The following is a 26,651-nucleotide window of genomic DNA, read 5'->3' on the forward strand; positions in this document are numbered from 1 at the left end:
ATGTCTGTAGAGGTCGATGTGATAAATAATAATAAAGATCGAGAATATAACTTTCTCCCTTCTCTCTTTCTATTCTTATTCCCAGAGACTAGGCAGGTGTTTCTTAAAGCCCTTCGTAAAGTAAAGCATGACTGAAACATGTTCTTAGTTAAGTCAGCTACATAGGGATAAACCATTTAACACAAGAAATGGTCACCAGGCGTATGTTGTCATTAGTTAACCTTTGTGAAATACCTGTCAGGATTATCTGTGCAAGCTGATGTAATAAAAATTGATGAAGACCAACAACATGACTTGGCCCCTTCTCTCTTTCTTTCCATTGTTATTTCCAGAGTCTGAGATTGTCTGTCCAGGCCGATAGCTTTGAGGATCTTCTTATCACTCAGGATTAAAAGCCAGCCACGTCAGCCTTTCAACAGTATTTCAGATCCAGTCAAATGAAATAGACCAGGGAGTGTTTCACATAGATTTAAAAGCTTCACAACCAACAAGATATTATGACTTGACCAGTTTTTTAAAAGGAGAGTGAAACACGTAACCTTATATAGCCCAGGATATTTTGAAATTGCATAGCCCGGGGGTGGGGGGCAAAAACAGCCCCCCCCCCAGATATTGGCTTTGATCGTGGAATCGCAACGAAAATTGGCACGCACGTCACCCATGATGTAATCTCTGCCATTTGATTGTCAATTGTACCAAAATTATTCAAAGTTATTTTTGATTAATTGATTATGCCAATTAAAGCAAAAAGTCATAATTTGTTTGTTAATCTTTAAATATTCCTTCCATCCGCTAGAATTTAGTCTGAACACTTTTTAGGATTATTATCAAATGTATATTAGAAAATGGCAATATAAAAAAAAAATTTCTGTGTGTTTTAGACTTTATGTTTTTCATTGTTTTTGCAGTGGAAATCGGCAACTTTATTTCAGTCATAAATAACATGAAATCTTTTGCTTTTAATCAGTAAAAGTAAAAAAAATGATGCTTTTATAAATTTTTTACATACAGAATTTGAACTGGATTTGTACATGAATTACGTTTTTGAGCAATTTGGGTCTGACGTGCACTTACAAAACAAAAGAAAATAGTCATGAAATGTCATGGCGCGATCTTTTTGCATTACAAATTTGTTTTGATAAATATAAAGGGGGCTGTTTTTGCCCTCCCCCTGGCTGGATAGGGTTAAAGCTAGTGAATTGTACAAAAACTAAAAAAGAAACAGATCTTTTAAAAGCTGAGATTTTGTAGATGATGTCAGGGACAACGTGCGTGACAATATTCAGCACAATCGACAGCTGAGATCATGAGGGAGGAGGGCTTTATAAACTGGAAATAGCCGAGACTAGTTAGGGTTAATCTTCCCATCCAAAGATGCATCTGCAGAGGAATCGTCTAATGGGGCATTACAAGAAAACTGATCAATTCGTTCAATTAATCGGTTGCAGCGAACAGGCCGAATTTCTAACTTTGAGGTCGACATCGCACACAGTCGTAGTACTCTAATGAGACTGTGATGCTTCAAAAATGAAGACCACATGTCGTGAATGCACTGTTAACGGACTAAATAATGCAACGAAATATGCGGAAAAACTTCTCTCCCACCTGCATTGAACATCATATCTGGGGAGCGTTTAATGAAAGGACTTGTTGGATGTTTTATCCAACAAGTCCTGTTTTATCAAACAGTTACTATAGTAACAGTGCTTCTCAACCAATCAGAACCCAGGAAAGTTGTCAGATCTGACAAATTGTCGGACGAAAATATTGATGAAACGCCCCCCTGGTCGAGCCATGTCGGCCAGCGCTGAATAATCGCATGCATGGAAGTACTAGCATGCTCAAAAGATGTCAACATTCTCCCATGATGCATTGCCAATTTAGCCTGTCCATTGCAACCGATAGATTGCGCACCGTATTGTGAATCCACCGAAGGTTTAGTTTGGGTCTCAAAATCAATCAAATGCCTGCAATTAGTTGCAAATTCGCACTTTGATTCCTGGGCCCTGTAGCACAAAGCTTAGCAATGATCTTAGAACATTTTTCTTTGATTGATTCCATTAACTACAATGTACAATCAATCTTAAAAATCAAGTGTATGGATCAATTGCTAACCTTTGTGTTACAGGACCCTGATCTGCTTCTTGCAACAAGAAATTCAATTAAATTCCCATAGCTAAAATTGATCTACATGTATCAATTGTAAAATAATTCAACAGAATGTTTGCAAATGATTGCAAAATATTCCATTGCTACTCCCCTTTCACTGTAATTATTCTGCCCAGACAGCTATCCTTGTATATAGACTAAATTCTAAAAATTCAATTTCCCTTCCTTTATGGCCTTTCATCAATCTGGGCCCTGTCTTACAAAGAGTTGTGATTGATCCGATCAATCGCAAGTATGGAAAGCAAGCCAAGTCAACATATAAAATGCATGTTTCTTAAAAAAAGATAGGAATGTACATCCATAAATTCATCAATTTCTTGACAATTTGGTGTGTTCTCCTTTGTTTACAAAGGCCATTTTGCAAATTTCCTATAGAAAAAGTTATGACACTGATGGATTTCCATAGAGTTGAGATTTATTGGATCAGTCGCAATTCTCTCTTAGACTCTTGGTGAGTGTTTAATGAAGCTTTGCATAAGTTAGGAGTAACTTTATGAACAACTGGTGACCATTTTCTTGTTGTAAATGGCATACACCAAATTTTTGCAAGTGTTGATATAGTTCATAAGAAAGGGTCACCAGTTCTACAGTCTTTATGAAGCACCCACGGGGGGGGGGGGGAGTTTCGAAAAGATATAAGTATGTCTTAGAATCGCACTGAAACGCCGACGCATACATGATATGCATGTCATGTCTTTTCTACTGCATGCAACTAGACATTTAAGGGCGACTCTAGGTCATACTTAAATCTTTTTTAACACCCCCCTTCCCAGATCTTGTAAGTTTTCGGAAACTGTTATTACTTACAATGGATTAGCCCTATCCATCTTGCCGATGTGCAGGTCAAAATTCAAAAATAGATTGGAAATACATTGGAATGCCAGTCAATATCTAAAATATGTATATTGTAAAAATCCATTTATTTAACAGTATTTGAGAGAAATTGACTTATTTCCATACTTATTGTTTTATATATTTTTACTTATGGTGTATATAAGCTAGAATATTGTGCCTTGTCATTTTTATATTGTAAATTATGTATTGCTTACCAGTAATGTGGCTCTAGATGGCTCTTTCATGAAAATTAGGGGGGGGGGTCCTAGCAATAAACAAATCTTCAGGGTCATCAAATTTAGATTTTAAAAAATATATATAAAGGGGGCGGGAGATGGATCGGGAACTTGATTTAATATGAATGAATATATCCAATCGCAAACAGTCTCAAATTCCGGACTGTATTTTAAGAAATATCTTGTTTAAAAGTACTTCCAAACTTTTGTTCTCTAACCAAGATTTTTACACCCTAATAAAGTTAAAAACAAAAACAATTTGATAAACAAGCTCGGGTATCACATGATTTGTTGGTAAATGTAAATTATTTCACATCAGTGCTAATTTTGCCATTTCAGTGACAAATTCTTTGCCTGTTAATGCCATGATTTATGAACAATCCTTAAGAAAAACAACTGAGTAACAATATTCAGTAAACCTCAATTTGATTTTTTTTTGGGGGAGGCAAAAGACAAATTAGAGAACTTGGTGTACACCACTGTATAATGAAAGTTATAAGTACTTTGTAAAGATAAGAATTATGTTTTTCAGGAATTTAGAATTTTGATTTTCAGCCCAATTTTCATGCTACATGTGGATATGGAATACATAGAATTGTACTGACCTCTGATTCTCTATATGAAATAAAATGTAAATAATATAGCATCAATTGATCGATTCTTGTTTTTATTTCAAATTGCCTTCGTTTTTCTTTTTACTCTTATTATGCGATATATTTCTATTTGAGGACTAGTCAGTGATTTGAAAGTCTGAATATTACCACTTTTTGAAAGCTTCTTAGAAGATATATTTTCTTCATCTCCTTTTCTCTCCATCTTCCCACCTGTCTTCATCTTCTATCCTCTCTTTCCTTCCTTTATCTTCTATCCTCCATCTTCTTTCATCTCTCTTCATCTTATTTTATCTCTTATCCTCTCTTCATCTTCCTTCATCTCTTTCTTTATCTTCTATCCTCTCCATCTTTCCATCTTTCTTCCATTTTTCTCCATCTTTTTTCCCTCTCCTCATTTTCCTTCATCTCTTTCCTTTCTTTATCTTCTATCCTCTCTTCATTTTCCTTCATCTCTTTCCTTTCTTTATCTTCTATCCTCTCTTCATTTTCCTTCATCTATTCCCTTTCTTTACCTTTTGTCCCTTCATCTCTTTCCTTTATTTTCAATCCTTTCTTTATCTTCCATTCTCTCTTCATCTCTTTCCTCTCTTTATCTCATCTCTTTTCTTTCTATATCTTTTTTCCTCTCCATCTTCCTTCATCTCTTTTCTCTATCTCTCATCCTCTTTCTCCCCTCTTTCCGTCTCTCTCTTCATCCTCTATTCTCCTTCCCTTCCTTCTACTTTTTATCTTCCTTTGTTTCTTCCTTTCTTCATCTTTCCAACTCTTCCTCTCCTCTCTCCCTCTATCTCTTCTTGTTTTCATCTTCTCTGCCCCCCAGTGCTCATTTCAACAATAGACACAAACAAACAAATTGAGGTAGAGACAATGGCATGGTGTTTTACAAGTGTCTGTGTTTAAAAGTGAGAGATCTTCCTGAATATCTTCCCTCCATCAAAATATATGAGATACTAAACCTAGCTAAAAGAAACCCTACAATCAGAGCAATTTAAATCCTCTTTGCATTTCTATAAACCTAAGAATCAGCAAGTTTTGTTTGAAAATGGACAATATAAAAATGGTTCCATTTTGAATTGCATGATGATAAAGAGAATGGAAAAAACTAGTGTTGAAATAAATTATGTTTAAAAGCATGGTCATTGGCATATATTTGGCAAGGAAATACCCAGAATAGTATTACAGAATAACAATCTAATGAATTAATTGAATACTCCTTGTATGCTAGATAATTACTACATAAGAGGACATAACAAAAAAGAGCATCTCATTTCTTAGAAAAAAATGGAGCATGAAGTTAAAATGTTTGCTGAAATGTTCATTATAAATATTTCATACATGAAATTAAGACGTTAGAGTTCATAATCTTTTTTCTCCCTTCTTTTCTTTCTCCCTCTCTTTCTCTGTACTTGACATAATATGGAAATCAAATGTCATTTATATGAATTCATAGTACAATTTGGTTTCATTTTGGATTTCTAAAATTCACATTAAATAATTATTAACATGATCTAATACTCTAAATCAAATCATTAAAATGGTTATCATGATTTTTCTCAACATTATAACATCAGTGGCGGCTCTCGTTAATTAACCCTCGTTTTCGTGAAAAAAGGCAATGCACATATATTCGTAATATACACAATACACAAAGTGCAAACAATTAACCATAAAACTGGAAATCAATGCACACAAATATACATATCAGAATGTCAGGGAGATGTTGATGAAAATATGCATGATAATCAATTCAACCCTTTAACACATGTGGTATCTTTTTGAAGGGCGATTACAGATATAATTCAATTCAATGAAGGCATTAGTATGAAATATCCACTCAAAGTACATTTGAAAGGGTGTAAGTATTGTCAAAGTCACAAAGATGAAACCAACTCCAGATCAAATTCATATTTATTATTTCCAATGACATGTGGTCAGTTTCATTGCTATGATTGTACATGTAGCAAATCCAAGGCAGAACCGAGATTGTTTGGACTAGTCCTTCAAAAGATAATGAGTGTGGGTCACTTTACTGGGACCAGTTTCATAGAGCTGGTTATTACAAATAATGCACAGCTTAACAGAAGACTGGTACCATTACTTGTCTTGACGGAGATTCCCTGAAATCAGCCATTATGACTAATGTGGGAGTACATGTCCCTGTAACCGTAATCAAACTCTGACTATATTGAATTTCACCTATGGATGACCGATCAACATGAGAATTTTAATCTGCAAAGTTTTGATCTTGACTGGAGCTAATGAGAACTGATCTAGCACCAAAGAAAGGGTCACAAGTCGGGCATTAAGTTGTGAGAAGCATAGAAACAGCTTTATGAAACCTGCCCCAACGCCCTAACAAATAAGGTGAATACATGTTTGTTTAATACAGTGACGGCAAAGTTTCTTGATAAATCAATCTCATTACAGATTTACTTCATGTTTCCCTACGTAAATAGATTTTTTTGTAATTTTCATTTTACTTCTTAGGGATGATAATTGATGATTGTATTGTTTGCAACAAAGTGCATCACAATTTGACCAGTACGCAAACCATTACAATATTTTGTGATTTCTACAAAAAGACGATACATTACATCATAAAGCTATGTGAAAATAACTGGAGTCTATTGAACACTTCGATCACAATTACACTAATTCAATATGAATGTAAGTTAATTTCACAGAAAACACAAACGGAAATATGAGCTTCAATTCCAAAGAGCACCCACTCAGACATTCTGACCATAAAATTCAATAAAGTAATGTTGAGTGTTCTTCATACATAGTTAAGAACTAGGACAAAATGTTCATGCAGTAGGCATCCTTTTTTCCTTTAAATATCAAATGCAAAAATTGTGGATGTAGCAGATAAGTCTCAATATACTTAATTTCCACATATTTCATTCCAGCTTCAAGTTTAAGAAGGTTGAAATTTTCAGAACTTGAAAGGCATGAGAATTGTGATAATTCTTAAAACTAACCAGTGTGTTATATATTTGTATTAGTATTACTTGAGATGAATAAGGGATTTTTAAAATATCTTTTTATTTCCATTTTTTTTTAGTGAGATCCTCAAAAGAGGTACAGCTCAAACATGATCTAAAATGAGAGCAAAAGTATCCTGATCTACATAAGTGTCACAGAAGTGACTTTTCTCCCCAAACATATTCACCTTGGTAAAATATATTCCAGCTCTAAAGTGGATCAACAGTTATCCAGTATTACTGTTAACAATAATGGTGCATATCAAATAAATATTGCACTCAAATATCACAAGTGATTGGGTGCTTGCCTGACACTTCTTAACCAGAAAGGCAACATTACACTTAGATGACAGGGAAAGGTGTCATTACTTTGAGCAACCATTGTTGAGAGCTCTTACAAGACAAATCACTTTGGGACCACATAATTCAGGACCCCGTCTTACAAAGAGTTGCCATTGGACTGTGTTCGAATCCCACCATGGCCTAGCGCCCTTTGGCAAGGCGCCAATCCACACTTTGCCACTCTCACCCAGGTGCTAATCGGGTACCGGTAAGAAACAACCATCATTGTGGTTGGTTTAGCAAGTTTCCTCCTGAACTTTGCTTGTGCTGAACGTATACCAACGGATATTCTAACAATAAAGTCTTTGATACCAATAAGAACTTTGTTATGCCCTCTCATTGTCCGAATGGTAGATTTATTAATGGTGCATGTCATACCGCATTGTTTGACAAAATAAGTTTGTCTCAAACAAAGCACACTGTCAATAAAAGTGTATGGGTGCAAAATCTCAAGATTATAAACAACATTTTCATTCGGTCCCATCAAGGGGGGGGGTTCTACCTCACTGTGACACTGTTTCATTTTTTTGCAAGCTTAAGGTGTACTTGCCATGTACTCGCTCTTGACTTAATTGTGCAACAATCACAAGGTGCAACATGTAACTTTTCCTTCTCAATTTTTCCTGAAACCTTTCTTGAAATTAACTGGGTTTCCCATTTTATCTACAGCTTTTTATCTTTCCTTGATTAAAACGATCAAAAGTATACCGATCATCGCGTGCCGTGGATTTGAATGCGTTACTGTGCAAATGTTGTGCTTTTATCTACATTGCAAAATACACATTAAGAATATTAAAATACCTACTTAAAGATGTTGATAATTCAATTCAGGTCCACCAATATAAAATGCAGCTTGCTTGATTTGACAAGATCAGACTTCAACTCATGATTCACCGCTTATGATAATAAATATGCAAGAAAGAAACTTGTTTTTAGGTCAATAATATCACTTGTCAGTTTGCATATTCACAATATGTGATTGATAAAACTACATGTATGTTCTTTCAAACTTTAGGCAAGTGTACAAAAATGACTGCAAGTCAACCCATTGTGTAAGTGCATTTTTTCATTTTCACTATAGTCATCAAACACCAAATATCAAAATAAGTCCAAACAAATAAAGATCACAAATATTCTACCCAAAACATACCACCAAAGATACATATTTGTCACATGGTTACTCTGTCACCTTCTCCCTTGAGGCGAAGAAGAAAGGTGAACATTATAAAACACAGATTTTCTCTTGTTGAAAACAGCGGAATGATTCATTCATTTGCATTTACACTGAGAAAAATATCACACGTTTACCTATATCATTAGATAAAAACACATATTTGTCAAATCATCGTCGATCCACCGAGATAGTGATTTCATTTTCTAATCAATATATCTATACAATTATGAGGCACATTCCATTCATTGTACATTTCATCAATCATAATCCAGCAGTCCATTTCACAATATATGAAACATTGTAATAAATTCATTCACACTAGACGTTTTTCAAAATGCAAGCACAATTTTTCGACCTTAACAAAATCACATTTCATTTCTACCTGTAAGTAAGAATGCGTCCTATGAATAATCTACCCACGATTACTACGATTGAGTTGGTTCACTTTATTTCTAACTGTAAATAAGAATGCGTCTTATGAATAGCATACCCACGATTACTACGGTGAGTTGGTTTAAGATTTGCCTATCTGTGCACCTGTACAAATAATACAAAATGAGAAAGGCCCCTTATAATAAATCTCTGCGATTGATTGTAGGCCGATATTTACGATTGATCATAAACACCATGCTATGCAATCAATCATAGAAATCAGACCAGGGGGTGTTTCACAAAGATTTAAGCATGACTTAAGTCGCACTTAAATGCCGACGCGTACATAATATGCAACGCGCGATCTTATTGATAGATACGCATTAGTGCGCGTCCTCATGACACGATCTGACCAATGCGGTCAAGCCTTTCATACCGTACGCAATGCAGTATTTAAGTGTGACTCTAAGTCATACTTAAATCTTTGGGAAACACCCCCTTGGAATCAATTGTTAAGAATTATGCTACGGGGCCTGCAGTTCAAATCCAACTTTTCTTGCATTTAAAATAACCAGTTGCCTTTTTAACTATAAAAAAAAAGAATTGAGTTTAGTCTCCATATGTAAAGGTAAATTGATTTTCTTCCTTTCCAGTTTCACATGTTCTTCCTCATGAGATCACATACATGTTATACACATATGTCAGTATCAACTTGAAGATAAACAGAATTTACAGAAGTAGTTGAAAAGTATTTAAATAATCATTTTGAGTTTTTATACAGTTCTTTCCATGATTTTTAGAAGGATGTCACAATAAAAACGGTTCCCTGCAAATGGTTACTCTTTGAATGCCCTTATAATGAACATATAACAGTTGACAGCTGAAATTGTTGAGCTGATAATTTGGCATAGTCCCACATGTGACTACATGTGTGCAGTGCCCATCCACTTAGGAAGAATGGCGTCGACTTATTATCATTTTGGCAATAACATTGCTTTACAGCAAGCACCAGTAACGGTGCATTCGAGACGGTCATTCAAAATCACTATGATGCACCTCCCTCCATCATTCACATTCTTAACCAGAAAGAAATGTTATCTTTTTATCAATGCATACTCCATCATGAGATATTTTCTGGATATTGATTTCCTTTGTGAATGAATTCTTAAAATATTGAATGCAATGATGGTCTCTTCCAGGAGAAAGTGTGCAGAGAGAGAAGGAAAGAAAACAAAGAGAGAAAGGTGAAATTACAGATAGGTCATTACCAAGAGAAAATTGATTGAAAGAGAAACTTCCATTAATGTCTTACGTCAGAGATTACGACAGACAATAGGTTACTTTTTAAAGTCAATACAGGCTCAACAGCAAATCACATTTTTCATTAAAAAAAAACACAGGATTGAGGTTATCATAAAAGTGAAAATGATTATAAATAGTCCATGTGAATATCAATGTAGCAATACAATCGCAAGAGTAAGCACATGGATTGCACGAGTTGTTTGTGAAAAAAAAAACATTGCACATGATGAACAAAAGTCAAAACACTTCAAAGAGTTTCACTAAGACAAGGAAATAGTAATGCACAACACAATTATACTACTAATAATGACAATTCTCACACAAACAATGTCTGCTATATAAATTAAGATACAGTTCACTTCCTTGTGATATTTTTGAGAAACAAATGTAAAGGCGGAAATACACTGAATACCTCTTTATGAAAAGGAATATATGTAAAATATGATCTTTAAAATTCATCAAGCATTTGTATTCAAGAATAAAGATTAAGAGTCAGAGAGTAATCAACCCTGGAGAGATTTGATTTCCTCCTGAACTTTTAGAGAAGAAAAGGGAGAGCGGTCAAACGGTCAGTTTTCACAAGCAAAGAAACAATTTGCAATGGAATGTAAGTCTAAAGGTCAAACACACACCTTACGACTGAGCTGTGATACAATTTTGGAAGAAATCTCACATTACCTATTCCCCATAAAAATAATCAAATATAATCTTCCTTTTTGAGGCACAAAATGACTGAGAATGCATTAATATTGATATTTTGGGTAAAGTGACTTTTACTTGGAGTTCAGCGCCTTGAGCATTTAATCAAAATGGAAAAGGCGCTATATATATCATATATATCATTATTCAGTATATATTATTATTCAGTCCAAACTGGTTTAAAATGTAACCAATTAGATGATTGCTGACATTGTTATCATTACACATGTTGTACATGTATATCAAACTTCTTTTTATTCTTATAAAAAGAGTAGTTAATTGTCATAAATATGACCTGAAATACTCTTATGATAATCTAGAATTTGGCCAAGTTAAGATCAAAGTATCAATGTTCATATCAAAATGTACATTTCATTTCAAAATTGGGTTGCAGACCAATAATAAGGTGTGTGGTCACTTTAAGAGACAATTGCAAAGTCTACTACCGGTACTTATCGATCATGTTTTACCATTTTAAAACAAACAAATCTTCAGTTTTGGAAATGTCGCCAAACCTAAATATGGGACTTAGTTCACATGAAAACTTGTGTTTTGGCTAGAGATTGGGGTAAGTTTATCGAAGATTTTTATCAGATAGTGGTTTGACAACATTCTTTTCATTAAGCTGAATAAACATGTATATACTCAATTCAATGTGAAATGATGCATTTACCAGTGTGTTGGATCGGTTTATCCAAAAGTAAAAATATAAAAAACCAGGATTAGTGGGATGGGATTTGAACCCATCACCTGCTGCTTAATGCGCAGTTTCTTGGACCATGACAAGATAGAAGCAAATACATGTCCCCCAGTCAAAAATTAAAGCAAACGAAAGTAACTGAAGCATACATGTACATGTGCATAAAACCCTGTATTAAAGACTGGGTTCACGTCCATGATTATGGATATATTATACATTTTTTTAAGTTTAAAAAAGATTCACCATTACACGAAACATGATTGGATATGTTGGTACAGTCAAAAACCAACATCTAACCAAGATATTTAGACTATAGAGTGTATCATAAAAAGGAACTTTAAATATGAAACACATCAGTAACAAAATCAGTAGATAAAATACAAATTGCACATGGCAAATGAGTATCTTGAGACATGATCACGGGGGTAGAAAGACAAGATGATGAGCTGTAAACACAATATAATACAATTGCACAGAATAATTCTAACCCGTGATGCATCGTGCAAAACGATTTAAAAATCATACCAAATGTAAAAATAACCAAAATAATATGACTTCAGGCCATCAAGATAGAGTCAAGTATAAACTGGGTTGGTGAGTATAATTTCCCAATGAGACTGAAAACTTAGAAGCATAAATATTACACTTTGTGTGGGCTTAGGGCAAGACTGCAAGACTAATCCCAATTTCAACCAGAGGGCAAATTATACATATAAATAATCATGGTATATTGCACAATGTTCCTAATGAGTACTTCAGACGTTCACAAGGTTTCGGCTTTAATAAGATACTGAAACTCTAGTGGACTTATTATTGATTAACTTAAATCACTGAAGTAGAAAATGGCCTGGAGATAAAGAATAATGAATGTCCTAGTAATTATATATCTCCATCAATGCTATTTTTGAAATGTTAGTTTTCTAACAGGCCACATATAGACTTTTCAGGGTCTAAGTTAATAAGCTTTCAATTCTCAAACAGGCAACCATTTTTCCCTGACGTATGTAAATCATATGGAGTGAAAAATAATAAAATGAATTGAAATGAATAATTATCACAAACTTCATAATTGCCGATTTAAATGGTGATAGCATATTTCATTGCATTTTCAATTTAGGGAGTTTAATGATTTTTTTCAAACAATTCAATTGTTCATTATCAGGAAAAAACAGACACACTTCTCTGGAATTGGAATACAATTTTCAGAAAAACTTTTCTATTTCTGATCATATTTCATATGAAATTCCCAGCATCAAAGATTAAAGGACAGACGTAACTCTACAGGCGAAGCAAAACTAAAATATTGCTTGCTTCCTTATGAATAAAATATCACAATAGAAAAATGATAACCTGAAAATTTTAGAAAAAAAACACCAATTCTCTTTAGAAGGAATTGATGGATAGGTGATTGAGTTGATTGATATCCAAAAGTACAGTTTAACTGGCTCAAAAGAAAAAAAAGCTTCAAGATCGAAACCATTTACAGCGTTACAAAAAAGGATCAATATTGTGAGAAACATAGCATATTTACAATGTAAAAGTGGTCTTAAGCTATTAATGCACAGACTATACATACTACACTGTCAACAGCAGCCGGATATAACCAAAAAACAGTGGATACAAATAAATTCAACCTGTGCTACAGAGAAGTGCATCATATACACAAACAAATTGCACAAAGTACATGATTTTTTTTCCCATCAAGAAAAAATATATACTCATCTCACATTTTCCGACCAACGGGAAATAATATTGATATACCTGGACTGCACTTGTTGATACCTGTATCTACATAAATAAAGGTAGGATTTTGCACTTTCCATCTGAGAGAACCCATACTGTCTGAAACACACCAAAGTAATAAATAAATAAATACCGATATATTCAATTTTTTGACCACCATTGTGGTACATACAAAGCATGGATGGGCATTCATCCATTTGAATAGAAAACTAGACTAGAATCTGTACTAGTTAGCAGAAAGGTGTATGGTGATAAATGTGATAGACAAGAGTGATGTGACTCATCAACTTGCATCTAGGCTTTCAAGGCTTTTTTGGGTTGAGGCCTGTCTTCGCCGTCCTCAGGGGTAGCTCTTCGCTTGGAACGTTGGTCATCCGATTGGTCAGCCTCTTTGCTGGAGGTCGATTCGCCGGTCATCGAGGAGTGTATGCCATGGTCAGATCCACCAGGACCAAAGGGAGGGTTGTAGAGTGAGCTGTAGAGATGGGCTTCCACAAGGCGATTGATGGCATCACTTACGCTAGGCTTTTTGTTGCTGTTGCTTCCGCCTTGCTTTGGATCTTCCATCCGGTAGAACATCCCCGTGGGGTCGATTCCCAGAGCAGCGGGTGGAGGAGTGTAGATGTTGAAGAAAGGCGAAGAGAACACCGGCTTGTGCAACCACTGGGCCCATTGCTCGGTGAGGGCGAGTTGAGTGTGTGCAGCAAGTGTAGACTGGGCTTCCTCAAGGCGGTAGCGGTCAGCTTCAGACAGAGACAGGCCTCCTGCAGGCAGGCTGATACCATGGCTTGCCAGAAGAGCAGGTTGAGATTCCAGTTGTTGCCTGAGGTAGGAGTAGCTATTCTGCAGGGCTTGCTTCTCACTCATGGCTCTAAGCTTCTCCGCAAAGCTCTCATATGGTCGAGCAGAGGCGAGTGCTGAGGGTACACTGGGGCCATCACGCAAATGAATACCCGGTGGTACCCCTAAGATTGGTGCTTTACTGCTCTCCCCTTTCTCTGCTGATGTCTTCTGTTGCTGCTGTTGCTGCTGAACCTGCTGCCCTTTCTTTGCCATCCTCTTCAGATGCCTCTCTTTGACCTTGTACTCAAGAGTTGAATGAGGAACACCATAAACATTCCCAGCTCTGGTGACACTCATCTCACCACGCTGTACTGCGTTTACAGCTTGGATGAGACTGTCACGGTCATAGCATCTGTAACGCCCTCGCTTGGGCCGTTTACTGGATGCAGGCACCATGGAATCATAGGAGGCACAGTGGCTGGCTTGGTTGTTATTGTTGGAGGGTGAGAAGGACTTTGTGGGACTGCTATGACTGGAGCTGCTGCTGTCACAGTACTGCATCTTGTCCATCTCCTGGGTTCCACCAATATCACACACTACAGGTTTAAAGCAAGGCACCTTCACGTCTTGGTCCTGCTTGGGTGAAGAAGGCTGGCGTATGACCGATGCGATACCTATATGCTGCCGGACGTCCTTCTTCCCGCTCAACAGATGCACCTTCTCCGTCTCTAGAAGATGTCCTATAAGGTGCTGGAACACTTGGTTGGGTAGCTTGTCTTGACCGAGGTCTCTGGCGTAGTTTTCTCTCCGTTGCATATCCTCTTCAGTTCCTAGAGACCCGACCTTGGTGCAGGTCATCACCAGCTCTCTCACAAGAGCCTGGTCAAGGCCGTGATCGAACCCTGCCAACTTTGGCAGCTTGCCGCTTCCCCCAGCTGACCTGCCCTGCAGAAAATTCCTGAGCTTGCCGACAACCTCGTCCGTTGAGCAGTCCTCGTAGTTGAGACCCTGCTGCTGGTACTGCTGGAACAAGGCTGTAAAAGGGAATGCTAAGTTTGGTTCGGGGATCAAGTTTCTCTCTACTTTCACACGTTTGTTGTTGACTGGATCACTGATGTAGGGCAACCTTTTCGGGATCTTCATCTCCACTTCCTCCACAGCTGTCGGGTGGGCCACCTCCTCGGCTTCCTCCTGTTTGTTGGCTTTGCTGCGGTTCAGATGATTTCGGATGGTGGATCGTGGGATACCGTAGAGGACAGATGCACGCCGGGTGCCGATCTTACCAAGTTTGACCTCTCTCAGAGCTAACTTCAGATCTTCTTGCGTGTATGTACTTGAACCGTTGATGCGGCAAGAGCGAGTACTCTTCGTTTTAGATCTGTAATGACACAAACAAAGGAACAATAACATCAATAATTCATTCATAACAAACATGAAACTGAACTAGTAATTTGTATGTGCAAAGGTAAAAATCCTATTGTGAAAAAGATGGAAACAGTCATTGTGAGGTTTCAAGTTCTTTTCAAGTAATTCAGAAGGAATATCAAAGTAAAGACTAGAAATATCACTGAAGGTGATAAATACCTTATTATGACATGCCTTATCATGAAAACCGTATGCGTGAAAAAAATGCCACTATCATAACAATTACAATGGCAACACCACATTTAGTTAAACAAATGGAAACACTGTTTCAAATACCATACTTAAGTATCTTGTGCTTTTCTTCGACCAAGTGATGAGTGTACAAGTCTAATGAACATCAGGCAAAAAGTGAGGAAGTACTTCGACCTTAATATTTAAAGGGACTGACGGACCATCTGCCCACCCAATCATACACTGATATCGCCTTCAAACTTGTTCGGCAGTGGTATACATTTCAAAAGGCTTACTATACAGATGCAATAAGATTCAATATCTGTCAATAAAAAAAGGTGAAATGGTCGGATTGAACATTTTGGTGCAATCCCACGCATGAGGTCTGTGCAGTGCATATGACTCACTGCAAATAGTGTTAATCTCTAATCATTTCGATCATTTCAAAATCTTTCAAAAATGTTATATACCATGTATACAATGCCTAGCTTGGTTGAATCAGATTTGATCGCAAAAAAATTTAGCCACATTAATTTTCTTTAACTTGCAAAACAGAGTAGAAGACGGGTATAACGTGAGGAAATATTCCTTCCCATGAGTGGCGTTGAAGCTCTGAAATTCCTCTACAATCTTAACCTGCTCTAATTTTCACATTGCTTAGGCCTAGATTATATTACTTTGTTACAAAGAAGAAAAGAGCTCAAAATGTGAAAGGGATGATACAAGCAAGAAGACAGATTTTTCTTTTCTCAGGCAAGTGAACCACGGAGAGAAAATAAACTGTGTAATATTTCGATAATATTAAGCGCTTCCTTTTGTATGATTAAGAAATTTCAGTGATATTCAGAATTTCGAAATAATGGCGCAAAACAAGACGGGAGATGGATGTACAGCTATATAAAATAAAGTTTCATCATATATACCTTTGCATATAGCATGGCACATACATGTATTCAATGCCTGCCCCTTTGAGCAGATACTTACCAAAAATTGCTTGCTGAAAAGAGGAAGAAATAGCAAATGGGGGACTCGGGGAGTGACGGTAGTGTTTACCCGCTCTGACCAGAAGAGCGGAAATTTAGTGTCAATACAATATCTAAAAAATACACCAATGTACACTTTTTTATTTCTGGTAAGAACCAAGCACATGTAGGAAAAAAGTGTGAGAAACAAAGGAGAAAGGCAATTTCAATATCCTCCCCCCCCCCCCCCGAGTGGAGAGCATAAGCAAAATTTTGTATGAGGCCATGCGTTTTATGTTGGGCCCGCAAATAGGTGGTATCGTTACATTGGCACGACAAGCACAGAAATAATTAATGGTATAAAACTTGAAATACATGTGCTACATACATGTAGGTATATTTGGTATCATATTAAAGGGAATCTTTATACCAATTACTTGAAAGAAAAAGAAATACTTGAAATTACTTCATTTACCAGTAATTAGCAATTATGTAACATCAATTGGCCATTTTTGCATGGTGGTAGACGAGGGGAGCATAAATTTTCATTTCATTAAGAAACTAAATGTGTAACATCACAGTACCTACATGTACATGTAAATATGTAATAGTTTTGGGGCTCAGTAGCTTATTCTTCAATCACAAGTGGGTCAAATTTGAACTTTTAAGTTTAAAGGATACCTAATTAAGCTAATTAGTATAATTACTTGATGTAAATCATGAAATTAACATGATTGAAATTGTGACTGTCTGATGTATAGGAAATGAGAAAAGATAAAATTTTGTTGTGGGTTACACCTTTAATAAAATTTAGAAGCTGCAAAAATTTCAAAAAGAAAAGCACAAACTAATTAAAGGCTTCAGAGATAAATCAATCTATTGTTTTAATAATTATGACCTCATGGTTTCGATATTGACAGCATAGAGTGATAGTGATAACTTTGTTGTGTCCGAATCTTCAGATTATTCTGGTAACATAACAGATAGCAAATACACCTTTTATGCAATTTTAACTAATGAAAACTTGTTTGTTGCAATAAAGCCCTCATCTGATGCTATTTACTTTTTTTCTTAATGTTACATCACATTGCATCTATAAATCAGTAGATGACACATATTTGGCTGGCACAAAAGTGTTCAGAGAATATTTTTCCAAATTATAAAACAAAACTAAACAAAAAAGTACTTGAGAATGAAACTGGTACAAAGATTAAACTAAACAGAGGCGAATGTACCCATAGAGTACATGTATGTTACGTACATTGACATTCCATTGACCCAGCACCAAGAGACCATGTCCTGCAGAATGTTGAGCAAGAGGGTATATATTTAAAATATACAATGTAACACTCTAAAATAACGTAAAGTATTTTTGCCAGGTGTATGGATTTATTTATATCATGTTAGTTGTTTTTGTTCACACTAAGTTTGAATAGGCTAAAGCAGTAATGAGAACTTTTCATTGTGCATTCACATTTTTCCTATATTTTATATGTTAAACCTGACTCTCAATTGTCAACCTGTGGTCCATCGGTCTTTGAGCCAAGAGGTGACAAATCCCACGATTTGAGTCAAATGAAATCATTTTTTATTCATGATAACCACAGTAAATATATTATATTATACTGGTTAGTGTTTGCAAGTGTATTTATGCAACTAAAGGCAAGACTAATTAATATTTTAGGGGTCAATCAAGCATTGATACATATTTACCCGAAAAATTGTGATGTGAAATTTGGTCTTAAAAGATGATTGCGCCCATTTATTTTGGTAGAGTTATCCCCAACAAGTTATATATCACTGGAAAGGTCTCACTCTAAAGAGTTGAAATATGCATGTTATTTCCCTATAGGGTGTAAAGTTTATCTGATTCCCAGATTTATTGGGAAGTATGTTTTTTTCACACTTTTCCATATATTTTGACCTTTAACTTTATATGATATTACCCTGTGCCTTTTCTGATTGCATTTTTGAATTCCTCAGACAATTTCCTTTCAGAATATATATACTTTTAGGGATATAGGATGTCAAACATAAGAAAAAAATACAATCGTATAAAATGGTGCGATTTTTGAGGAAAATTTGAGTTGTAACGGAAATGGGCCCAACTCAAAACGCATAGCCATGAAGAGAGAGTGTCACATTCAGGTTTTTATCGTTTTGACAAAAAATAGGGAAAACAATGACGCTATTCTCTCCATTCCTTTTTTCCCTTCGCTTTTTCTTTTTCTCTTTTTTCCCCTTCTTTTTTTTTTCTTATTGGGGATATTTTTTTTAACAACCACCCCCACTGCCCCTGTCTATGCGCCTGTCGTAATGTGAGTTTTCGATCAGTTTTAAGTCAATTACCCTTCAGTTACTTCTATAAATTTCCTCTTTCTTTCATTAAATTGTTCTGCAAGGAAAGATAAACATTCCAAACGGACAAAAATAGTTTTGAAATGAAATATGCAATAACATCTGAATAAAAAGTAACCTTTTTAAAAAAAAATCTATCGATCAAATATAAACATAAAATTACAGAGTTCATTTTTACTTTCCAGTGCTCTTTTGAGCAGCCCCCCCCCCCTTCCCTGTTATTTTCCCCCTGCAAGGCATGTCTTACGACTATCAAAAACTGACATATTGGAGGAAAGCAGCGCCATGAACTTGTTCAAATTGAGCTCTTTTTTTCAGTGTCTTGCCGATGTCTCGGCCTCTAAGACATATCTCAGAGATATTCCCAACAAACAGATAATGAGACCAAGACATTAGCATCTGAAACCTAGACAAAATACGAAGACACACCATCACTGCCTTGATTGAGAGATGTCTCTAGGCACCAATAACTGATCATTTCGAGTTCCCGAAAGGACCTTAAACTTCTGCATCAGCTAAATTTTAGCAGTTCATTTTAGCACAGTTGCTCTACTACTAAACTGAGCTCTAAAACTTAGCAATTAGGGGTTCAGTATCTTCTCTAGGGAGACATTTTTTTCACAGCATGAAATTAAACAGAAAATTAATGATAGTTGCCAATTCAAGTACCAAAAGCAGATTAATCTCGACTTTACGAAAGATGTGCTCCTCTCTGGGAAAGCAAATACAACTTTTGCCCCTGATACACATGTGTCGGGTTTGGGGCAGCCTTTGATGCCGGCTTTGAAGCCACCCTTCACCCCTTCAATTTAGGTGGTGATACACATACGCTGAAAGTCGACTGAGGCAGCCTTGAGATCATTATCCCCCTGTTACACCTAAGCCGGCCTCGTGTCGCCTATTAATATGACGCAAGTCGCCTGACTTTTCATTGTCGACATTCTCTATTGTTCGTTAGCAATAACCATTGCTTGCTAGTGGTCAAGCCGGCCCGAGTCCACTTGGAGGCGATACACATACCAATTCTTGCAGGACTGACGCCGGCTTGGAGGCGCCTCCAAACCACATCTCAAGGTGGACTCAGTCCAAGGCAGCTTCAATCCAGCAATCAAAAAAAGGGAGGTGATAGGGCCTACACATAAGTTGAGCTCCCTCCAACACCAGCTTCAGTCCACTTTTGGCGTATGCGTGTGCACCACCCTACATCCAGTGTCTATTAAAATTGACTCGTGCCTTTCGAACTTCAAATACATTTCCAAGTGACAATCGCTTCAAGGTAAATTTTTGAAATTTCATTCATATTTCATGCCCTCCAGCCAATTTCTATTCTCCTCTTTTTTCATCAGAATTTATTTCTCCGTAAACTCCAATATACTTGGTCCCAAGAGAATTAAGTTTAGATCTATTCGTAGATTCCCATGGATATGACTTTATACAATATACAGGTAAATATATTTTTTATCTTTCTATCACTTTTTTCCCATCTCTTCCATCTTTCTTTCTCTCTTGTTCTATGTTCCTTTCTTCTCCTTTCAAAGAGTATACCAAGAAAGAGAGACTACACAAACTTCAATACACACTTGGAACTTGCAAAATATTAAGCCCTTGCAACCTTTAACAAACTTACCTCTTAGTCCCTTAGCTAACCCTCTAAGAAGCACCACTTTCAATTCATTTAATTCCTGTTCCCACCGATCAAAGATTTAAAATCACATTGGGAACAAGCAGCAGGCAAGCTCCAAAAAGGAACATTTATTGGCAGAGAGCTCCCACACATTCCTCCTCAACAAAAAATAACAAATATGTTCTTCCTCCAATCTGAAATAACTGAATGAATGCCTAGAAATACTCACACTATTAGTTTCTCCCCTATACACCGATGTACTGTGCCAGAGAAAATAGAACTATCTATAAGGAAGAATAGCCCACAAAATCAAGACTTGTGCTCGCAAACCACAGAGAAAAACAGTGAATGAATTTGAAAGTCTATTCCCTCGACTTAAAATGACAACAGATTTTGCACTTTGTTCCTCCTCCATACCCCCCTCTCCTATTCTTCCACCCTCCCTCCTTATCCTTCTTACCTCTCTTTCTCTCATTTTCTATGTCTCTCCCTCTCTCTTATCATTCTCTGTCTCTCTTTCAAACTCTTGTTTTTCTTTGTTCTTCTTTGATTTTAGTGCATTCACTTTTCTTCATGACAATACCGTGGATAAAAACGTGAGAGGGGTACATCGCATATATTAATTGTGACATATTTGGTTTGAGAAATAGTGCATGCACGATTAGAAATGTCAAGAAGATATGCCACAACTTTTATTTTTAATGTGATTTGATGGTATATCAGAGAAGACAGCAACATTTCAGATCCTCCTTTCAAGCCATTCCTTGGGATAGATCGGCGAGCGATCCGCAAAGTACACCAACAACTACCCCCCAAAATACTTTCCAATATCTTTCCAATTAGCCCCTCATGAGGGCTGACGGACTAAATGATATAATGACATCACGGCAGACAGCCGCATTATTTGAGGAGAAAACAGGACACAAAATTGCCATTAGATTCCAAATGATTCCCCTCAAAATATTTTGGGGTCACACAAAAGAAATAAAAAGATCCGCCATTAGACAGGAGCAGTAAATGAGTCCTTAAAAGACAGATCTAAAGACTGGATAAATGTTTCTGACAGTGATTAAGCCTAAAAAAGTACAGTGCAACCTCCAAGGGAAAAGAACAAGGCGGATATTGACTTACTCACAATGCCATTTTTCTTCTTATTTTTACAAAGGGATACAAAACAATAAACAACCAACAAAAGGATAGATTAAAAGCAATTCTTTAGTATTCCTCCTCCCCCTTCTGACTGGTTCATCTCCCCCCCTCCTTCTCATCCTTCTTCTCCTCCTCCTCCTTCTTCTCCTCCTCCTCCTTCTTCTCCTCCTCCTCCTTCTTCTCCTCCTCCTCCTTCTTCTTCTCCTTCTACTTCTCATTCCCCTTCTTCTTCTTCTCCTCCTCCTTGTTCTTCTCCTCCTTCTTCTTCTTCTTTCTCTTTCTCTTTTTTTCTCCCCCTTCTGTCTGCTTCATCTTCCCTCCCTCCTTCTCATCCTCCCTCCATTATTCTCCTCCTCCCCGCTCCTCCTCCTCCTTCCCCTTCTACTTCTCAGTCCCCTTCTTCTTCTTCTTCTTCTCCTCCTCCCTTTTCTCCTTCTTCTTTCTCTTTCTCGTTTTCTTCCTGATGAAGCCATTACACCAAATCCCAAATTATGGTTGAATTAAAAAAAAAAATCCTGAGCTTCTGCCAGACAATACACTACAAGTCTGTTTTATTTTATTCATCATGCACTATCCCTACTAACGCTACTTAGTACCAGCATTACAAAATGCAGATCAATATAAAAGGAAATACATATATGCATAATTGCTGAGCCTGTTTTTCGCAGAACTGTATTTTCCCCACACAAATTTCACCCCTTGGCTACCAGCACATTTTGATTGTGGTATCTGTTTGTGGCTTTGTCCCGAAAAAAGCACATCAGGGGGCACAGTGCTGGGGAATCCGCTATAAACCAGCAAATGTAGGGGCCATGTGTCCTTCCCTAGTAGAAGGGCAAGGTGCGGACGGGTCTGTAGTCTGTAAATATATCATATGTACAATACGCATGCATAATCATTAAACTGTGTATTTCACACCCATGCCCTAGCACATGTCAGAAAGTCATGTGATATTGAAGAATTTACAGTACATCTGAGAAAAAAACAATTTTTGATTTTTTTCATTTGATATTCTTTGGGAATAGGTCAAGGGCATAAAAAAAGAGAAGAAAGAAAGTAATTAGAAGACAGGAACAAGTAGAATACCGCAGGCATTCTCATCTGCATTATGTAGTTCCACATAATAGTCATGAAATTAACACATTCAAGTCATGGTCATGGAATGAACTTTGTTAGGGTACATGTCTAATCTCTAAGGTTTCCATGGAAACTGGGTTTTCAAGACTTACAAGACAAATTTTAGAACCTGGATCCTTACAAAATAGCAAATTACCAATTTTCATACTATTCCCAATCATGTACATGTTCATAGCAATTGCTTTTATTTTTATTTTGATGTAATTTAATTATGTTAGTGCTACATTTACAATAATTTAGTTCTTATAATTTAATAGAGAAATAACTCCCAACCCCTCCACCTAAAAATCATTAATTAATAAAGCATTCAATGAAATAAAAGTCATTTAGTCTTTTCAGGTTAAAAAATGATAATGGGTTACTGATAAACAACAACAGAAATAAATACAAATCTAAATACCATGAAATACATGTATCATCAAGGGGCCCCTTTTATCTTGCAAATTGACTAATATTTGTGATTTCAGTCAGATAAACCCTTAGTTTAAAACCATTGATAATAAGTTTGATTATAAAAATTGTCATGATATTCTCAACTTTCCTGTCATTAAGTTTTCAGATGTTAATTCTTTTGGGAAAAGGTTTATTGTTCAAAATACAATGAAATATGATGATCACTATGAAACCTCTTTTAAAAACATACTATGTAAAACCACTGATATACAAAAATGCAGATCAATTTCCTAACTGGCAAACTATGCACAGTGTTAAATTGTGTACATTTCATTTCCATTGCAAATTTATAAAAACAAGAACAATGCACAATCCTTGGCCTCTTTCCAAAGTTCTTAGCTGTCTTCCTATGTTTTCTTTAACAATATATAATTTATTCATAGGAACCCCTTGTGCTCTCATTTCAAGATGGATGACAATGTCACACAAGTGCTTCTAAAGCTTCCCAGTATGTAATATAAATAATGCAGAATACTATTGGAGAAAATTGGGCAGTTTTGAATCATGACAAATGCACCTTTTGCACTGCTGTGCAGTGCACAAAAAAAAGTTGGATGTCATGTGACGCGTACTGGCCAATCGTGATGCTTGAAATAATACACCTATTTTATGAACTATGATATCCTTTCTTTAAATTCTTTTTTTACTCATTCATGCTAAAAAGGAATTATTCACATTATACCAGGTGAAAGGTGACAATACAATGATAGGTCATCTATCTACACATGTACTTGTGAATATGATATGTTAAATAATTGAGACTTTGTTTTTTCTGGGATGCACTGTACATACAACCATTCAATAATCAGCTTCTTTCATGTCTAAAATGGGCCTCAAACAAGTAGACTGAGAAAATCGTTTCAGCACCTTTAAGAGCCCCCAAAGCTATTAATAAAAACACCAATGAGTTTGAGATTTAAACAACGACAGAATCCATCAGGTATTAGTTTCCCTCGCTACGCCGTCTTTTCGGAGGAAATCCTCATCCAATAGTTTTTGAAGAATTAGATTTTTTTTTTAAAGAAAGGGGGAACATGTCAGATAATCACTTATGAGCCATATATCCAAAGGCGTTGGGGATTCTTGTTTCAATTTCCTTAATGAGTTTTTTTAAGGTATTTCTATCATCAAAGTCAGAAAAACAACATCTTTTTTGAAGGACAGAAAGCATTGTGAAATACATTGGCTTTGTGAAATCTTGTCACTTATCAAATCTAAGGGCCATAAGAACAATGGGTTCACGAGGCAAGTGCCCCACCCTCCCCCACCCCTAAGAACGCAACTACCAAAAAAAAAAACAAGTTTAAAATTCAGAAATCAGCTGGTCACAACACCTGTAGTAGTGGATCTAGACGGGCGCACATGGGATGTGAGCCCTCTCTGTTTTCAAATCATTATGGTCATCTATATCCCCTCTATTTTGAAATTTACTTGTTGCATTCACTCTTTTTCCCTAAAATTCTGAATCTGCCACTGCAACTGATATGCCTAGTCATATTTCTAAGTATTTTCTTTTTCAATTTGACTCTTCAATATGACTATTAACAGTAGTTGCACTCTACTGACCCTTTCATCTAGTCATTTTGAGTAATTTGATTTCAGCATGAAGACCTTCCAGGACAACTGTCCCTCCCCAAAAAAATAATAAATACATGAATATATAAATCAGTAAATAAACACACACATTGTAAATACATTAAAGGGGAAGTTCACCCTGACAAAAAGTTTATTATAAAAATAGCAGAAAAAATAACAAAAAATATTGCCGAAGGTTTGAGAAAAAATCATCAAGTGATTAAAAAGCTATTAGAATTTCAATAATTTGATTTGTGACATCATATGCGAGCAGCATTCCTACATAGCGAATGGTAAAAAATCAATGAAATGTTATTTTCTCAGAAAATTGAAAATGGTTTTCACTCTACCTTTTGTATATCAATAGGCAAATCATTTCACACCCGATCATGAATAGAAAACAAAATTAAGGCATCAGGAACCATACAAAATTCGAATTTCATGTATTCTATATTACATAACACACAGGGCAGCTGCTCGTTTATGACGTCACAAATCCAAAACTTTGAACTCTAATAACTTTCTTACTCTTTAACGGATTTTCCTCAAACCTTCACCAATATTTTTTACTATTTTTTCTGCTATTTTTACAATAAAGTTTTCTTCAGGGTGAACTTCCCCTTTAAAAAATTGCATGCAATCAAGCAAAAGAACGAGAGATGAAATAACATTAGGATACCTTTGGACCATGACGGCAGGCACTTTTAGCATCGATCCTTCATCATCTTTATCTTCACCATCCTCCTCCTCGACAACATTCTCTGAAGTGTCCAAATCATCCTCAAGGCCGTTCTTGCTCAGGTCCAAAGGTTGATCTGTTTTCTTTGCTAGCTGCACAGCAGATGTTACTGTGTTGGTAATGAACAAATGAAAAGTGAAAACTTCAATTAAATCAATTTACTTTTGGACCAAACATCATTTGCTCACTTGACGATGATTATTCAGTTTTCAACAAGAAACAGGAAAAAGGCCATATATCCAGTCACTTACCCACCCCCCCCCCCTCCCAGAAAAGGGAAATATGAAACAATTTTTAAAATCCAGATGTGAGAGTATGAAAAGGGGTGAGATATCTTTCAGTGTTCAACACAAGAGCAAAGTAAAATGACCATATAGGGGCAATAATATAACAATCCAGAATAACAACAAAAATATTGTAAACATACGAGAAAAAACAATTAGAAAATAAATAATAAATATACAATGATGATAATCCCTTATCTAATGAAATACAACCAATTCAAAGAGTATGATTGCCTTTCCAAATTTCTTCATGAACCACAGTGGATCTGTCTCCTATAAGCTGACTCTATGGTGGGAAAAGTACTGTAGAGGTAATGTCATTTTAAGGAAGGAAAGGCTAAGGCATTTTCAGATCACTTTCGTGAAACTTTCTGTTCTCTTAGAACACCTTTAACTGTGGCTTAATTCTTTTCTGGCTGTACTGTATAATTATAATGTAGGAGCTGTTATTTTCGCGGGGTTTTTATTTTCGCAGATTTCGCGAATTGCCAATCGGCCGCGAATTGCCAATCGGCCGCGAATTTAACAACACGCGAAAATATTGACACATTTCTTTGTCAGCGCCAATGCCCCCAACAGCAAAGCTTTGCTATAGAAAACATCCTGCATAGTGAAAAAAAGGAGATATGCACCTCTAAATGTACAAAAAAATAGGCTTAGAAAGTACAGTTATTGATTCAAAAAAGTTAGCTAGAATTTCACTTTTTTTAATTTCTCAAACAAAATCAGGGCCTAAACTATTTTCTCAACATTATTTTGTCAATATTTATACACTCACTGTAATATTTAAATGTATTTTCCATAAAACAATTTGATTTTATT

General features: G+C 36.1%; 2 protein-coding genes across 3 annotated transcripts in view; one reads left to right on the top strand and one right to left on the bottom strand.

Annotated features, from left to right (window-relative positions):
* Positions 1-3,889, top strand: part of LOC121425561 (condensin complex subunit 2-like) — a 49,868-nt gene extending 45,979 nt beyond the window's left edge. For both annotated transcript variants that reach the window (XM_041621645.1, XM_041621646.1), the window contains one exon: positions 333-3,889. In XM_041621645.1, the coding sequence (XP_041477579.1) occupies positions 333-392 (60 nt within the window). In that variant the 3' untranslated portion in view covers positions 393-3,889. The remainder of the gene's footprint in view (positions 1-332) is intronic.
* A 4,630-nt stretch (positions 3,890-8,519) lies between these two features.
* LOC121425385 overlaps positions 8,520-26,651 on the bottom strand; it is a 68,808-nt gene continuing 50,676 nt past the window's right edge. Inside the window, exons 5-6 of the mRNA XM_041621416.1 lie at positions 25,486-25,654; positions 8,520-15,330 (exon numbers count right to left, since the gene is read on the bottom strand). Coding sequence (XP_041477350.1) covers positions 13,464-15,330; positions 25,486-25,654 — 2,036 coding nt within the window. The 3' untranslated portion in view covers positions 8,520-13,463. The remainder of the gene's footprint in view (positions 15,331-25,485; positions 25,655-26,651) is intronic.

Source organism: Lytechinus variegatus, chromosome 12 (assembly GCF_018143015.1).
Source record: "Lytechinus variegatus isolate NC3 chromosome 12, Lvar_3.0, whole genome shotgun sequence".
Classification (NCBI taxonomy): domain Eukaryota; kingdom Metazoa; phylum Echinodermata; class Echinoidea; order Temnopleuroida; family Toxopneustidae; genus Lytechinus; species Lytechinus variegatus.